This window comes from Miniopterus schreibersii (assembly GCF_964146895.1).
Source record: "Miniopterus schreibersii genome assembly, chromosome: 19".
Classification (NCBI taxonomy): Eukaryota; Metazoa; Chordata; class Mammalia; order Chiroptera; family Miniopteridae; genus Miniopterus; species Miniopterus schreibersii.
The window spans coordinates 14,590,055-14,603,772 of NC_138119.1; the positions used below are offsets into that span (position 1 = coordinate 14,590,055).

Below are 13,718 nucleotides of genomic sequence, written 5' to 3' on the forward strand. Positions count from 1 at the left end.
CCACACCAACTCATTGTGGGTCCCTCTGGGCCTTTTCCACCAGGAGCCCTCTACCTACAGCTAAGAGGGGGACCCAGAGAGGATCTGCCCCCACCTGACTCTCTCTAGAATCCCCAGACTCACCATCCCTGATAGGCCGAACCAGCTCCCCGCTTTCTTGGGCTCAGTTTCCTGGGGGACTTTGGAAGTCTGGATCAGGCCTTAGCCCCCTCCCCTGCCCTCCCCTCCCCTCTCCTGGCCCTGGTCTCATCTAGCCCTGTCCGCTCCGCCCCGCTCCGCCCCGCTCCGCCTGAGTCTTGGGGGGAGCCTTGGCTCGTTCCCTTCCCAAGGGGTTCACTCGGCGGAGCCCTCCAGGGCTCACCTGCCCCCTTGACCTTGGGCCGCCCATGTCCAGCCTCCCCCCGGCCCCGCTGTTCCCCCTCCCCCACACCTCGCCCCGCGGGTTCGGCCCCACCCCTGCTATGAGTCTGCGGCGCCCCCTGTTGGTTCGCGTGCGCCCTGCGGTTGCCCCTTTCCGCGGGCCCGCCCAGCTGGCGTCGTTGTCATGGAGAGGGACACGCAGGCGACGCCACTGCGGACACGCCAGGCTGGTGGACGCGGAATAGAGACCCCTGAATTGGTCACCGCCTGCAGAATCGCCGCTCGTCCTGCTTCCTCGCCCCCGTGAGGGTCCCAGCGTCTCTGCGGACGGCACCAACATGTCCAGTGAGCCCAGCGCGCAGGGAGTCTCACCGAGGGCCCAGCGGCCGGGGACCCAAAAGTCGTCTGGCACAGTGGCCAAGAAGGGGGATCGCGCGGCCAAGGAGAAGCCAGCGATTGTGCTGCCGCCGGTGGGCGAGGAGGAGCCCAAAAACCCTGGTACGCTGGCGGCGGGGTTGGGGGATCAGGACTCGAGGCCTCGAGGCTCTGTGTGCTGCCACCAGCCTCTTGTGGCCGGGTTAGCCCGGCTGGATGGTGCGCTGTTGTGCCAGGCACTGAACTGGAGGTGCAGAAAGATGCTCTGGTGGGCGAGACAGACGAGCCAGGAAATAATAATAGAATTTCTGGTGCAAAGAAGTGCTGTATGGAAAGAGCTCCACCTGCTGAAGTTCAGTGTGTGAATGTAGCTAGCTCCTGGCACATGGTAAGTGTTAAAAGTGGTAACCATCATTAGGTGTGTGGCCTTGGGCACGGTTCTTCTCTGTAGTATGGAAGTGCCCTGCCTATTGAGGTGAGGAACAATGGGGCTGATGGCAAAGTGGTGTTTTGTAGATTGCAAATTCATTTGTTCATTCAACAAGCATGGAGGCAGAGAGGTGGGGTATGAGATATTTCAACAGTCCAGGTGAAGGACAGTGGTAGCTGGAATAGGGTATGTGGGAGAGTGGGGGCAGATGTAGGAAGGTTTATAGATGTAGAGGAAATCCTATCTGGTAGCTTCTGTGTCTCCAGAAACTATGAGACCAGGTCATTGGTGAGCCTGGGGAAGGAATGTGGGAGTGGAGGAGAGTGGGAGCCAGCCCCAAGTGCTGCACTTTCCTCCTGGTCGCAGACATAGAACATTTCCAATGTCACACTAAGTTCTTTTGGGCAGCTCTGTTCTAGAGCAGCAGTTCTCAAGGTACTGTAGGTGGACCAGCAGCTTGGTCAACATCCGTGAGACTGTTAGAAATGCAAAGTAATGGACTCCACCCAGCCTATGGGATCAGGATCTCTGCAGATGGGGCCCAAGAAACTGTTTTAACAGGCTCTCCTGGTGATTCTTAGAGTTTGAGAATCCCTGTTGTAGAGAAAGGTGGAGTGAGTGAAGCAAGGAAGGGTTGAGGGCTCTCCCAGCAGAGGGAACACCAGGAAAGCAGGTGGTGTGCAGGAGTCAGCTGGACAAAGGGTACCTGTACCTCCTCTCACCTGCCTTGTCCATCAGCCAATGTTTCTTGTGTGTTTTTGTCCCCCCATGGCTGGGTACATGAGGAACATTTATGTGCCTTACCCCTGTTCTGCAGGAGCCCCAAACCTTTTTGCATCCTGCACTTGCTGAGCACATGTCCTCCTAGTCCCTCCACACCCTCAGGCAGGCTCCTGCTGTTAGCTGCAGTTCTCTCTGGGCACAATCCCTGCAGCAGCTGCCTGCATCGGGGGTCTTGCTGCTGTGGGGGCTCCAGGCCGCTGGGCACTTGGAAGAGTAGGCTGGCACCAAGCCAGCCCTCTGCCTCCAGGTTCTCCCATTCGCCTGGGGCACCCTTCCCGTCTTCAGAAACCACTTCTTCCTGGATGCCCAGGGAGGAGCAGGAAAAAGCAGGGTCTCTGGGGACTCAACACCTCAGGTTTGAGTAGTGGGATGCGGTGGTGGGCATCTGTCTGAACTCATACAGTGCTTGAATGAGTTATTTCTAAAGAATTTGAACAGTGCCGGACAGGAGTAAATGCTGTATAAATGTTTGCTAAATAAATAAAAGCCAGCTGCTCTGGACTTAAGGGTATGTGGACTGGGAGTGGGAGTGAAGGGGTGCTCCTGGGTGGTTCCTGGTTTTGCTCACATCAGGCCTGGGGCTTCTTTCTCCCTGTGACCCTGGGTAGCCCCAGCGAGGAAGGGACAAGGGAAAAGGCTGGGCTAGGGACACTCTGGGGAAGGCGGAGGCCCCTAGGGAGCGGAGAGCCCGTGGCAGTGCCTTGACCGGTTGGGCGGTGGAGGAGCCAGCCCGTGTCCACTCCCTGTAGTCCTTTCTCCCGGGACTTGATTTCCCAGTTTTCAGCGTGGGGTCTTTACAACGCATCTTACCTTTTAAAACGTCGGTGAGACGCTGCGCCTCCGAGCGGGCCCGCCCACGCTGAGGCCGCGCCGGCGCCCCTGTCTCCCCCCCGCGCGCAGAGGAGTACCAGTGCACCGGGGTCCTCGAGACCGACTTCGCCGAGCTCTGCACCCGGTCGGGCTACACCGACTTCCCCAAAGTGGTCCCCCGGCCCCGCCCGCACCCGAGCTTCGTCCCTTCCTCCTCCTTGTCGGAGAAGCCCACCCTAGGTGAGCGACCGTGGAGTCCCGGGGCGCCCCCCAGGGCCGCCTCGTCCAGCCCCAGCCTCCCCGTCGCGCGGAGGCCCGAACGGCCGGGGCGCAGGGCAGGGCGGGTGTAAGCGAGGGGTGGCTTCAGGGGGCGGGTGGGAAGGTAGGAGAGTCTCCTCTCTTCCCCTCCAAACCGGCAGACCCCGGCCTGGCTCCAGCAGCGGCGGCGGCCCGGCCAGCGTCTCCCACCCGTCGGAGCCCTGCGGCCCCGCTGCCCCCGTCGGCCGGCCCCACCCTCCTCACCGTCTCCTTGCACCCCTGCCTGCTAGACGACCAGCGGCTGTCGGGTTCCTGCAGCCTCAACAGCCTGGAGAGCAAATACGTGTTCTTCCGGCCCACAATCCAGGTGGAGCTGGAGCTGGAAGACAAGTCGGCGGTGAAGGAAATCTACATCCGCGGTGGGTCCCCCGCCCCCCCTCCCCCGCCCCCGCCCGCAGGCCTGGGGCACCGTCTTTCTCTCCTTTCCGTAGGCTGGAAGGTTGAGGAGAGGATCCTGGGCATCTTCTATAAATGTCTGCCCCCCCTTAGCCAGCTGCAGGCTATCAAGTGAGGGGCGATGGGGGAGGGCAATGTGGGAGAAAGAGCTGAAGGGGCAGGGAAGGTCCTGGGGTGGTGGAGAGGTGGGGGATGAGGTGGGGTGCGGCTGGGAGGAGGGTTTGGGGAAGGAGGGGGTGCTCCAGCTGTGTTCCTGTCCTTCCACCAACAGCTTGTGGAAAGTGGGGCTGACTGATAAGACCCTGGCCATTTTCATCGCCCTCCTACCTCTCTGCTCATCCACACTCAGGTCAGCAGAGGGCGACAGGCAAGTGGGGAGGCCCCCAGTGCCTGGTGGCCAGGCTGGGCGGGTGGTCAGAGGGAGCAGTTTGGGGAGGGGAGTGGCAAGTCCCAACTCCTGTGGGCCTGGGCTGGCTCCCAGTGGGACAGTGTGCAGCTGGTATCTGTTGGGATTTGAAGCTCTCATCTGACAAGAAGCAGAGTCGCTTTTCCTGCCTGCACCAGGGCCTGAAGAGCCTGACCTGTGAGGCCTGGTCCCCTCTCCTCTCCATCAGTCCTACCACCACTCTCTCCCTGGAGGTTTTTCTCTTGTTCCTGGATGCCTGGGGCCTGACACTAAACTAGGGGCTGGCTCTTAGCCTCCAGGACCTGGCAGTCCCGCGAGTGAGGGAGGACTTGGGAACAGGTACTGCAGGGCAGTGTGAAGACCAGTGGTGGTTCATGGGGGGAGGGAGTGGGCGCAGAGAAGTAGTGCTACGTCATGGGCATGGGGCAGGGTGACATGGAGGGCTGCCCGGAGGAGGTGGTATGGAGCTGAACCTTAAAGGAAGAATAGGAGGGGGTCAGGCAGGGAATTGGGAAGGAGGGAGCAGGAGCAAGGTGTGACGCAGTGTAACTGCAGGTGTGGTTTGCTGAATAAAGGACAAAGCTGATTTGCCGCTCCTTCTCCACGCTCCTGCAGCACCCCTTGCTTCACAGAACGCACGCTCAGTTCTACACGCTGACTTGCCCATCCTCCCATGGACGGGAGGGACTCTTCTTGTGGGCAGGGATTGTGCCTTCTTCAGCTGGAGGTCCTCAGCACTCTTTGTATAGACTACCATGAAACACATTATTTTATTTACATGGGAATTAGACACAAGTTAGCCAGCAGAAAAGTAACTATAGAATTTATTTTAATATATGTAAAAATAAGTTAGATCAACATTATAAAAATAATTTAAAATGAATGTAATTGCCCTAGCCTGTTTTGCTCAGTGGTTAGAGCATCGGCCCGTGGACTGATGTGTCCCAGGTTTGATTCTGGCCAAGGGGACGTACCTCAGTTGTAGGCTCTATCCCCGGCCCCTGTTGGGGCACCAGTTGATGTGTCTTTCTCACATTGATGTTTCTCTATCCCTCTTTCTTTCTCCCCCCCCTCCCCCCAAAGCAATGGAAAAAATATCCTCGGGTGAGAATTAAAAAAAAAATGTAATCAAGTTTAGATGAAAGATGAGCCAAGCTGAAAGGTTGAGCACTGATAATAAATCATGGGAGAAAAGTTTTAAATAGGAAATTTCTAGCCATTAGTTCAATTAAAAAAATTTTTTTGTGTGACTTGGAAAAAGTCCTCTGTTCTCTCAGCACTGTTGGAGAAGCCACTGCTTTGTGGATAGGTCATATATTAGTTACTTATGCTGTGGAATAAATCACCTCTGAACATAGTGGCTTAAAACAACGAACATTATCTCACAGTTTCTGTGAAACAAATCTGGATGTAGGTTAGGGGGTGCTTCCAGCTCAGGGTGCTGGTGAGGTTGCAGTAAAGCTGTTGGCTGGGGTTGCAGTTATCTCAACTGGGTTTGGAGCATCTGCTTCCAAGCTCACTTACATGGCTGTTGATAGGTCGCAGTGAGTCCACAGGTGAGCCCCTCCATAGAGTCTGAGTGCTCTCACCACATGGCAGCTCACGGTGACCCAGAGAGTGCCAGAGAGCACCCAAGACCCAAGCCACAGTCTCTTTGTAAGCTTAACTTGGAAGTGACATCCCATCGCTTTTGCCATATTTTATTCATCAGGTGTGAGTCACTAGGTCCAGCCACACTCGAGGGGAGGGGATTACACAAGGGCATAGACACTAGGAAGCGGGGATCCTTTGGGTCATTCCAGTGGCCACCTTACCACAGGTCGCTAATTCTGGGGAGTGATCCCTTTACATGGCCACATTTCTGGACTTTTAGTCTGGAGAACTAAATATTTAGTTCTCATATAATTAAAAATTCTCATAATTTCCTATATTGGGGTCCATCCTTTGACCCTGTTTTCAAGCAGCTCCTTGGAGCCCCATACCTCCTCTCTGTCCCCTTGCTTCTTGTGGCCTCAGTGGTGCTCCCTGGTTCTCAGACCAACCCCACCCTCAGGAAGGTGTCTCTGGAGGGGAACCCACTGCCGGAGCAGTCGTATCACAAGCTCATGTCACTGGACACGTGAGACTCCTTTCGGCTACCCCGTTTCTCTGGGCCTGCCCCCATTCCAAATCATCCCGAGCCCCGCCCTTTCTTGCCCCTCTAGCGCCGCCCCAGGCACCCTCAATTCCTGCCCCACCAACCTCAGCCCCCCCCCCCCATGGCCCTCCTCATTTCAAGCCCCCAAGTTCCTGAGGTGCCCGCCCGGACACAGTGTTTCCAGTGACCGTCCTTCCCCTTCCGCTGCCCAGGATCATGCACTTGTCTCTGCGGAACAACAACATCGATGACCACGGGGCACAGCTCCTGGGCCAGGCTCTGTCCACGCTGCACACCTGCAACCGGTCCCTGGTCTCGCTCAACCTGGGCTTCAACCACATCGGGGACGAGGGCGCGGGCTACATCGCCGACGTGCGTGCGCGGCGGGGGGCCCCTCGGAGCCTGGGCGCCCGGGTCCCCGGGCTCACGCCCCCCTCTCCGCCCCTCAGGGCCTCCGGCTGAACCGCTCCCTGCTCTGGCTGTCCCTGGCCCACAACCGCATCCAGGATAAGGGCGCCCTGAAGCTGGCCGAGGTGGGTCGGCCGACGGGGCGGGCTGGGTGAGTGGGCCAGGCCCCCGGCGTCCGACGGCTCCGCGCCGCCCGGCCCAGGTCCTGCGGCCCTTCGAGCTGACGCACACGGAGGTGGTGGAGCGCCGGCGCCTCCTGCTGGAGAAGGGGAGCCAGGAGCGCTCGCGGTCGGTGAGCAGCGCCCCAGCCTCTTCCTAGGCCAGCTGTTTGTCAGCAAGCTATGTCCCAATCTGTCTTTTGTCCTGACTGTCCTGCTGTCCAACTGCACAGGCCTAGCAAACGTTTGGGCTCTCGCTGCAGAACCCTTCCACGGGCAGTAGAATGTATTGGTTAAGAGAAAGAAGTAGATTTAGACTGCTGGGCCCTGAAATCCCTTGGGACAATAACAGCTTGTGATCTTGGCATGTCACGCACAGGATTGTTGAGGATGAAATGAGTTAATGCATGTAAAGCACTGGGAACAATATGAGAGTCTGAGCCCCTTCTCCCATCCACCCTCCCAGCTCATCCTCAGGTCCCTCTGCCATTTCTTCCCAGCAGCATTCCCCACCCCCACCCCCACCCCCCCAGAAGTCCCAGTCGGAATCCTTTAGCATTTAGGCAGGTAGATGGGGGCAGGGGTGTTGCCTGTCTGACAGCCCCCCAGGCACAAGGCGTCTCCTTACCCCTCACTGGGGAAGGCACACTGGCTTCTGCCTCCATTCCATCCCATTTGTGAGCACAGCCTTCCTCCTCTCGGCATGGGGACTCCAAAACAGACCGCGAGAAGAATCAGCTGATAGGAGTGAGCAGTATTGCACTGGTGGACAAGGTGCAGCTGGTGAAGACCGCTAAGGGCCTGAGCAAGAAGAAGGAGAAGTCGGTGGTAGGTGTGCTTTGGGAGAGAGAGCCTTGGGAGCAGCCAGGAAACCTCCGTGGTGCACAGTGGGGGGAGGGAAGAAAGCCTTTAAAGGCCCACTTCAGGCCCAGAGTCCCCTTTCCAACCTACTCCCCATCCCCCGGGGAGGTTGGACTTTAATTTGTCTTCTTAATCCCCCACAGGAAATTATGAAGAGAGAGGAGAAGTCGGGGTCTGGGCAGTCACCCACACAAGGAACCCCAAAGAAGGAAGATTCCACAAAGGCAGGCAAGGGGAGTAAGTGCTTGTACCCTCTGCGGTGCCTTCTTGGTTCGGAGGAAGGAGCACAGGGCAGGATGCAGGAGGGGTGAGCTAGTCTTCTGGGCATGTCCCTTTCTGAGTCTGTTTTCTTTCTGGAGATGATATGGAAAGCCCTACCTGGCCCCATATCCTCACCACTGCACTCCACACGTGTTTCCCTGGGCCAGACCCCGCAGCCCTGCCTTCAGAAGAGCCACCCCCCTCCAGCGGGGGTTCCCTCCAGCTCTGTTTCTGTTGCACCCAAACCTAGTTTGAGGAGTAGCCTTCTTTGCCCAGCCCTTCTCTCTGGGGAACCTGGATGGTATCAGAGGTCTGTGCATTCTGACTCCTCTTCCTGCTCCAGAGGTAACCATCCCTGAGCAGAAACCAACCAAGGGAAAAGGGCTCAAGGTTGGGAGCAAAGAGAAGCGCAGCATCCTCCTGGAGTCAGAGGTAGGCTGCAGGGGAGGGAGTGTGGGAAGCATGTTCCTGGGATAGCCCCTCTTGGAATGTCATTTCCGGACCTGTACTGTGGCAGCAGCCACTTCAGTTCATGTTTTGCCCTCCACTCCTGCTCCAGCCACATCTGATGCCCCCCCCCCCCATCCCAACCTGGGCTTGCCAGGAGATAACAGCACGCCACTCTCCCCCTCGGGCTTGCGGAGGCCCCTTTTTCCTTGCTTAGTCATACTTTTTAAAAAAATGTATATATATATTGATTTCAGAGAGAGGAAGGGAGAGGGAGAGAGAGTTGAAACATCAATGATGAGAGTCATTGATCAGCTGCCTCCTGCATGCTCCCTGCTGGGGATCGACCTGTAAACTCGGGCATGTGCCCTGACTGGGAATTGAACTTCAATCCCCTGGGTCGATGCTCAACCACTGAGCCATGCCCGCTGGACAGGAGCTCACACTTTTGATCTTGTCTCAACTCAGCTTGCTTCCCCAAAGGCCTGTGACTTAGCATCACCACCTCCACCATTTGCTGGTATAGCTGCCCTGGGAACAGTGCCGCTCAGCAGCTCCCAGGAAGGCAGGGAATTTCATAGTCATGATGCTGCCCCGCCCTGTGTGAGGCTCCTTCAGACCTTCTCTCCTTTGCCTCGGAGCCTCTCTTTCCCTTTCAACTTGGGCCGGTTTGTTCCTTGTTTCCTGGACTGCCAACCATAGCTCCCACCCCTGCCAGCTATTGCTCTCTCTGTCAATCAGGAGGCCTCCCTTGCTCCCTTTTTAGGAGTCCTCTCTGGCACCCACGACAAGATCTTACAAAAGAGGACAGCCAGCTAGAGAAAGCTAGAGACATTGTCCTGTCTTGATCCAGGCTGCTTCTCACAACTGTGGCACTCCCTTCATCCATCCCTCCAATCATTGCCCTCGGTGCTCTAGCCCTAGGAAGCAGTAAAACATACTGTTTCAGGCCTTCCTTTGACCACCTGGTTTCTTTGCCTGGATCACCTTTCCTCTCATCTTTACCTGGTACCTACCACGTGCCATTTAAACTTCAGCTCACAGGCCACCTCCTCTGGGAGACTGGGCTAGGTGTCCCTCCTCTATGCTCCTATAGTACCCTAAGCCTACCTCTGACACTCATCACTCATACTGTATTACCAGTTCACTTTCTACCTTCCCCGCCCCCAGTTGCTTATTGAGGGTATAGGCCTATTTATTTTTGTATCCCTAGCACCTAGGACAAAGCCTGGACTATAGCCAGCCCTGAAAGCACTTATGTTGAATAAATGAATGTTTGAGCAGCCTGTTGACCAGCCTCTCCTCTGCTGCAATTAGTATTTTGCTTTGGCAGCTGGTTGCTGAAGCTACTGAGATGGTCAACCCTCTCTTGGAGCCTGTGGAACACCGAGGAGGGAAAGTGTTCATGCCTGGGAACAAGGTCCTATTGCACCTCAACCTTCTCCGTATGTGTGCCAACCACCCCTGCCCTCCTGCCACAAGGCTACTTGGGCCCCATACTGCCCCAACGGTGCCCCCACCCTGACTCCACAGAGCAGAACCTGGTTCTCCCATGATGTCAGAGGCCCTTTTGAGTGAGAGGAAGTCAGGTCCTGGGTGGGGCAATTCAAGAGTAATGAGGGGAGTGAGAGAGATAAATGGGGGGGGAGGGGATAAAAAGGCGCAGGGAAGTCAGACAGAGGAGGAGTCAGAGAAGTGAAGGAGAGTTGGGGTGAAGGGCCAGGTCAAGTTAGTTTTGGGCTGGTGAGCTGGAAGCTGGTTGTGGAGAGGCCGTCGAGGGTGTCCCGTGAGGATGGTGGTGTAAGAGGCACTTTGTCGGCTCTTCGCACCAGGAAACCGCATCACCGAGGTGGGGCTGGAGGGCTTCCTCACTGCTGTGCGGTACCAGGTACAGTTATCCAGGTCCAAGAGCGCGTCCAAGGGCCCTGTAGGGCTGCTGTGGCTGTCTCTGGCGGTGAGTCCCCCTTACTGTCCTGCGCAGCTTCTGTAGTTTCCCAACTTCTTTTTAATCACAACATACCCTCCATCTGTCTTGGTGCAAGATTAGCCGTCGTCACACTCGCTCTGCCTTTTGTTCATGTTCCCCCGCCCCTAACCCAGCCCGTCCCAGGAAACTTTTTCTCCCAGAGAACTTATTTCCATCCCTTTGTCAGCTGCCAGCCTTCCTTTTCCTCCTTCAGAAAAACTGCTTCTCCCTGCAATGTCCTGTGTACATCATGATCCAGGAACTGATGCAGTCAAGGGACCCCATCAGTAAGACCAAGTCCAGAGAGGAGGAGGCCTCCTCCAACTAGCCCCTCCCACCTTCTCCCCCCAGACTCTGGGCCACAGAAGCACCTCCTGTCCATGTGTGGGCTGACCTCCCTGGGGGAGACCTCGGATCTTTAACAAAGTCCATTGCTGTACCTTTTTCTCCTTGAGATTGTCTGAAAAACTTTGCTCTGGAACTACTTGAACATTTGGACTCAGTCTGTTCATGTAACATGGCCAGAAATGGCTGAATCACTGCACAGCTCTGCAGGGGCCCTTGCTCAGGCCAGAGTCACTGTCTCCTGTGTTTCCTAGAGGACATGTGCCTACAGATGTCCTCTAGCAATCTTAAACCAGGGACACCAGATGGTGTGGGGGCCAGAGGAGTCAGGAGCACTGGGGGCCCATCATTTGTGGCCTCCCCTGAGAGGGCCTACTAACAAGGCCCAGAGCACATAGGGCTGGAGCCAAGATCCACTTTACAGGGAGCTTCCAGAGAAGTATCCCTTCTTCATCTCTGGGCAGATTTAACCTGGTCCATATCCCTTCATCCTGTTGCCTCGACAGAGACCTGGTCTCCCTGCCGAGAACTCTTGGTGAGGCTCGGTGGCCCTCCCAGGCTTCTCCCCACCTCTGACCACCTGCTCATCCTCTGGGGCCAGCCGGCTGAGCTTCTGGAGGAAAACTTGATCAGCTCTTTAGATTCCCAACACTGAGCCCAGGACAGGTGCTTGGTAAGGATTTCGCCTCCGCTTCTCCAGCTAGTCCTGCCCAAGTCCCTCTAAAGTAAAGCTTCTGTGAGCCTTTCTGCCTCCATTCTTCTCTCTACACTTTACCACCAATGACTTGAGTATTAATTCTCACACCCAGCTGGATCACAGCTCACAAGGTTGCATTGAGCATTATGCCAGGATTAGGAGGGAGAATGTGAGGGCAAGAGGATTTGTCTCTAAGTCCAACAGTGAAGGCAAAGAGATAGTGGAGATTTGGATAGTTACAGCCCTGAGGAGGTGGCTGGGTCTGTCGTCGCTAGTGTGGGGCTGCTGGAGCCTGCAGGAGGGTGTAGACAGGATTAGACAACTGAGATGACCCTTCCCTGAATGGGGTATCGTGATTCAGGGTCTACTGCTCCTATGTATATACTTGTGTATGTGTGTGTTTTTAAGTGGTTTAAGCATCTTTTTGTGTTTTGGCCATGGGGCTATATAATTTAGTTTGCCCAAATGAAGTTCAGTGAGCACACATCTGGAGTTTTGGGAGGGACTATGGCAAGACCTGGGTCTGAGGAGTGGATGTCAGGGGTGGGGTGGGGGGCTCCCTTCTGTCCCTCTATCCAATTGTAACCAGTCTCATGGGGAACGGCCACAGTATCTTTTATCACAGTAGTTCCAAGAATCACACACACACCACTACAGTTGAAGAATATTTAACTTTTCTTTAAAAAAAAAAATCTTAACCATGAAAGGAAGAAAATAAAAGAGTATACATTATTTTAACAGCAAAACAGTCATTTCCATATCTATATTTTATATATTATATATATATTTATATATATGTATATATACACCTAGCACAGTGTGTATATTCTATGAGTCAGTGGGGAGAGCAGTGGACATGGTAACAGGGGCCAATGTTGCAGTTGCTCCTGGAGTGGTCCTGGGTGAATTTAAGGACTCCAGCATTAAAACCCTACTCCTACCTCCTGGGCCCACCCAGTTTTTAGCTCCGTACCTGATACACTGGTTTTCTGTAGGGAAAGGGTGGGGGAGGGAGGGTGGGGAAGGGTGGACACTGGTGGGATAAGAAGTTCCCCTGAAGATGAGAAGTCTGGTGGGGAGGGAGTAGCTTGGCCCTGAGCCACAGAGAACGGCTCCTGCGCTAGTTGGGCTTATCGGGAACAGGGACACCCAGGGCTGGCTCAACCTTCAGGCCCTGTTCCTGGAGCTGGGTGACAATGAGGAGATGTAAGTGAACCCCCTCTTCCCTTGCCAGTGGCTTCCATAGCTGCCTCTAGCACTCCAGGGACAGGAACGAAAAAGGCCAAAGTTATTTACAACAGCAAAGATGCACATACAATACATACATATTTATAGGAAACCAAGGACAGAGGAGAGGTAGAGGCACCCCCCTTAGCCTTGGGGTCCTGTGGAGAAAGGGAGGGAAGAAGAAAGTGCATTTACACAGAAGCCTTCCCCTTCCGCTCACATATCTGAGGTACCCACGCGTACCAGTGGACCTGCGTACGTGGGACGGGGGGTCTTTCAGATGCAGTCGGCATGCATGGGAGACCCAGGGGACTTGAGGCCTTGGAGTGGTGGGCTGAAGGGAGGGGGAAAAGACACCAAAACTGGCCCTGGCCTGCATGGCTCAGTGGTTAGAGCACTGGCCCATGCACAGAAGGGTCGTGGGTTCCCAGTTAAGGGCATGTACCTGGGTCACAGGTTTGATTCCCCAGCCCCACGTCACTGTCTCTCTCTCCCCCTCTCCCCCTCTCCTCCCCTTTCACTCTCTAAAATCAATGGAAAAAAATATCCTTGGGTGAGGATTAACAAGAGACACTGAAACTGGACTCCCAAGCAACATGCGGGTCCCTCGGCAGATCCGTTTCCTAACTGCCTCTACCACGGGAGGAGGTCTGGGGTGCCCCACCGTGCGCCCTGCCTCAGGCCAGTCCCTAGCAAGGAGTGGGGATGCAGAGGATCCGGTGGTGTGGACAGTTACAGTCCTGGGAATGGGGATGTGGCTGCGTCTGCTGCCCTGTCTTCCAGGGGGTTGCTGGCTCCTGTGGAAGATGCAGTGATGACTGAGGAACTGGCCTCTGAGATGACCCTCCCCCTTATGCTTTGCCTGGAAAGTCCTCGAGCTCATCAGAATTGGGGGAATTACCTGTACCCGGGGAAACGAGACCCCCCTCAGAACCCCCCTTCTCCTCATACTGCCTGCACGGAGGCTTTCTCCCCCGGGGCTGGTACAAAGAGAAAGTCAGCTTCACTCACTGTCCTCAGGGCAGGGCTCCAGTTCGTGGCTGTCCCTGGAGTCAGAGGATGAGGGCTCCTTCACTGGAGGTGACAGGGAGCTGTCTATCCATCTAGCCGCTTCTGTGTGGAAACTGCCCACAGGCGTGGTGCCACCAGAGGACTCTCCCCCGAGGGACCTGAGCAGCTCTCTGTAGGCCAGCTCCATGTCCTAGAAGAGTGCAGGGGAATGTCCCGCTCATAAGGTCCCTGGGGAAGGGGCTGTGCCCGAGGGTGGCTGGGTGGACTGAGGGGAGAGCCCTGGGCCAGGCCAGGATCTAGGGCTCCCAGGGATACACATTAC

The 13,718-nt window shown here is 55.9% G+C and overlaps 2 protein-coding genes across 14 annotated transcripts in view; one reads left to right on the forward strand and one right to left on the reverse strand.

The window, feature by feature from the left end:
* Nucleotides 1–538: 538 nt before the first annotated feature.
* LRRC71 (leucine rich repeat containing 71) lies at nucleotides 539–10,604 on the forward strand. 2 transcript variants are annotated; one of them, XM_081121342.1, is made up of 15 exons: nucleotides 539–858; nucleotides 2,849–2,998; nucleotides 3,178–3,435; nucleotides 3,508–3,583; nucleotides 3,744–3,821; nucleotides 5,932–5,997; nucleotides 6,228–6,387; nucleotides 6,465–6,548; nucleotides 6,626–6,715; nucleotides 7,269–7,409; nucleotides 7,586–7,679; nucleotides 8,047–8,135; nucleotides 9,484–9,595; nucleotides 9,983–10,104; nucleotides 10,331–10,604. In XM_081121342.1, the coding sequence occupies exons 1-15, from the start codon at nucleotides 699–701 to the stop codon at nucleotides 10,442–10,444; spliced, it is 1,794 nt and encodes a 597-aa protein (XP_080977468.1). In that variant the 5' UTR covers nucleotides 539–698; the 3' UTR covers nucleotides 10,445–10,604. The 2 variants fall into 2 exon arrangements, with proteins under 2 accessions (XP_080977468.1, XP_080977469.1); XM_081121343.1 differs by having other exon boundaries at nucleotides 3,307–3,435.
* ARHGEF11 (Rho guanine nucleotide exchange factor 11) overlaps nucleotides 7,294–13,718 on the reverse strand; it is a 90,864-nt gene continuing 84,439 nt past the window's right edge. For 10 of the 12 annotated variants that reach the window (XM_081121334.1, XM_081121330.1, XM_081121333.1 and 7 more), the window contains 2 exons: nucleotides 13,397–13,586; nucleotides 11,816–13,182 (listed from right to left, as the gene is read on the reverse strand). In XM_081121334.1, the coding sequence (XP_080977460.1) occupies nucleotides 13,118–13,182; nucleotides 13,397–13,586 (255 nt within the window). In that variant the 3' untranslated portion in view covers nucleotides 11,816–13,117. Of the gene's footprint in view, nucleotides 7,383–11,815; nucleotides 13,287–13,396; nucleotides 13,587–13,718 lie in introns of those variants that run through there. The other 2 variants (XM_081121339.1, XM_081121336.1) reach the window with 2 other exon arrangements.